The sequence below is a fragment of the Belonocnema kinseyi genome, chromosome 10 (genome assembly GCF_010883055.1).
Source record: "Belonocnema kinseyi isolate 2016_QV_RU_SX_M_011 chromosome 10, B_treatae_v1, whole genome shotgun sequence".
Taxonomy (NCBI): domain Eukaryota; kingdom Metazoa; phylum Arthropoda; class Insecta; order Hymenoptera; family Cynipidae; genus Belonocnema; species Belonocnema kinseyi.
This window is the reverse complement of record NC_046666.1, coordinates 67,746,725-67,749,226: the sequence shown is the minus strand read 5'-3', so window position 1 is coordinate 67,749,226 and position 2,502 is coordinate 67,746,725. Positions and strand designations below refer to the sequence as shown.

General features: G+C 33.2%; 1 protein-coding gene across 7 annotated transcripts in view; it reads left to right on the top strand.

The window, feature by feature from the left end:
- Positions 1-2,502, top strand: part of LOC117182346 (huntingtin-interacting protein 1) — a 56,848-nt gene that overhangs the window by 436 nt on the left and 53,910 nt on the right. For 3 of the 7 annotated variants that reach the window (XM_033375512.1, XM_033375511.1, XM_033375510.1), the window contains exon 1: positions 1,521-1,604. In XM_033375512.1, coding sequence (XP_033231403.1) covers positions 1,521-1,604 — 84 coding nt within the window. Of the gene's footprint in view, positions 1-1,147; positions 1,605-2,027; positions 2,286-2,502 lie in introns of those variants that run through there. The other 4 variants (XM_033375513.1, XM_033375514.1, XM_033375508.1 and 1 more) reach the window with 4 other exon arrangements.

The following is a 2,502-nucleotide window of genomic DNA, read 5'->3' as shown; positions in this document are numbered from 1 at the left end:
GGGCAGCACCTCGATAGGACAGAAAATGTGATGTCCTATATATATAATTCCCCACTCTGACGCCCCGTACCGCATCTACGTTTATAATATCTTTGGTAAGGTTCGAGTTGTATTCAGGGTTGGGGATGCGTCAGTCGAGGTTTCTACCAAAGATATTATATCTTTGTTTCTACGTATAACCAAGTATAAGGGTACCTTTTCACGGAAACCTGTTATGAATTAATCGTTGAATTAATTTGCAACATCAAGTTCGTATCTAGGTTATCTACCAATCAAATTTGCCATAAACCAACAAAGTAGCTAGAAATGAATTCTATGAAAAATATTAATTAATTAATAAATATTAAATATTAATATTTAATATTTAAATAATAAATATTAATTAATATTATCGGAAAATTGCAATATATTGGTCAGTCGTGGACCAACTAAAGCACCCGTCCAATGTGGGCAGAAAAGCCGGCATCAGCAGAAACTCATGAGAGTGAAAGAGATAAATAGTTCTGTCCGTCTCTTTCACTTTCAAGAGTTTTTGTTAAGAAATTACTTAAATCTTTAAATTTTTACCCAATTGATACATTTATTGTTTTCTTTATGATTCTGATAGGTTTTATCGTTTTTTTTAATCCGCTGAAAATTTTCAAAACAGTTTAAAACTAAGGGTACCTGCCGAATTTGAATAAACTGATGAATTAATTTGACACATCGAGTTCGTATCTAGGTTCTCAACCAATCAAATTTGCCATAAACCAACAAAGTAGCTAAAAATTAATCTTATGCATAATATCAATTCCACGATTAATTAAAAATAGGCCTCCGTGAAAAGGTATCCTAGCAAAATAGCGGGTTAAATCATTTTTCTGGCCAGGAAAATTTGTTTCTTGTAATCGAAACTTCTCATTTTTCTCTTAAATTTGGTTAATTTTAAACCTTTCTCAAATTATCCGATGGATTTCAAGAGATTGGTTTTTGTCCCGTATGAGTGAGAAAGATTATTGTAAAAGAAAGTAAAAATCCATGCAATGTATTTACTAGTTAGCTTCCAGATTGCGGCCATCTTGCCAGTTCACATTCACAACACGAAATACCTGTTATTTATAGACCTTGCTTAGAACTAATCCCCTCTCCACCCTTCACTATGACTGGCCCATGCCGCCGCCAACCTCTAGAACCAAAATGATTTGTGTTTAATCTTGTTTTTATAGCTGTTTTATTACAATCCACTCTTCACATAATACTTCTGAAAATATTTGGTTTTAAAAGCGTGTGACATTCTCAATTTTGAATTAATGTGCTGGCAACAAGCAACAGTAATTTCACTGTCATATGTGTTCATATAAAAGTGAGCAGTCGTAAGGCTGTACTTGAAAAATTACGTTTATGGAGCAGTGTGTTGTTTATTTAGCTTAGGTAATACCAAATAAAATTTGAAGAAATACCTAGTTACAGTGGTGTGTGATGCTGTTTTTATTCTGTAAATCATAAAGTGTAAGTTCACATTCATAATTCATCAATTGGATATGGCCTCGTTATCTTTTCCGCGAGTACTGCCACAAAGGAAAACGAGCTTGGACTTGGAGCGAGAAAATTTTCAAAAATTTCAGGTATGCACTTACCCTATTGGATATGTAATGTGTTATGCAGTATGATCTTATTTTGAGAAACTATTTAAATAATAAGTTTGAAGACTGACTTTTATTAGCACATTTCCAATATTTTCCTTTGCGTATTTGTGTGGGGTAAATTATCCTGATTTTCCTGGTGACGAGGGCGCTTGCTGTTACAGATAATGTATGAATATAATCGCGTATTTTAATTTCTTTAACCATATTAGTGAAACCATTTTGCATTCTAGTCAAGCCTACATTAATTGAAAATAATAATGAATATCCGTATAACTAAACTAATTTGCAAGAAAATTATCGTGGAGTTTATAAGTGATTCAACTTAGAAATTATTTTTTATTATTAACAGCTTACTCAGCTTTCTCCTCTCCATTGTACCTATTAGTATTACATTTTTTGCAGCTGTAAAACAAACTTACCACAAATATTTGTTCCATGGCAATAGCTCTGCATATAGTGCATGCTGTCAACGTAAAATTTGAAGCACCTCCATTAAGCGAATTTCAGGGTGAGAAAAAATTGACGAAAAATGACCAGTTTTTCACGCTGACTTTTGTACCACTGTGTACCTCTGTCTTGTTATTATTTTTGTTGTAATAATTTTGCATCACTAACATGCCGCCTATACTTCCACTAAATGACAAGCAGATCCAGCAACTGGTAAGTAATAAAAGATAAAAATGTCTAAAAACAGAATATCACTCATGATAATCTCAATTCTACTTTAAAATTCCTGTGCGGGATACCTTGACTAATTTTTGAGGGAACGTCCATTAATTAAGGATTTGTACTATTTGGCTACCCCCGCCCCTCTCTCGCCATCTTAAGATTTAATATTGGTACTAAATAGATCAATAACACGAGCCGTCTAACTTTA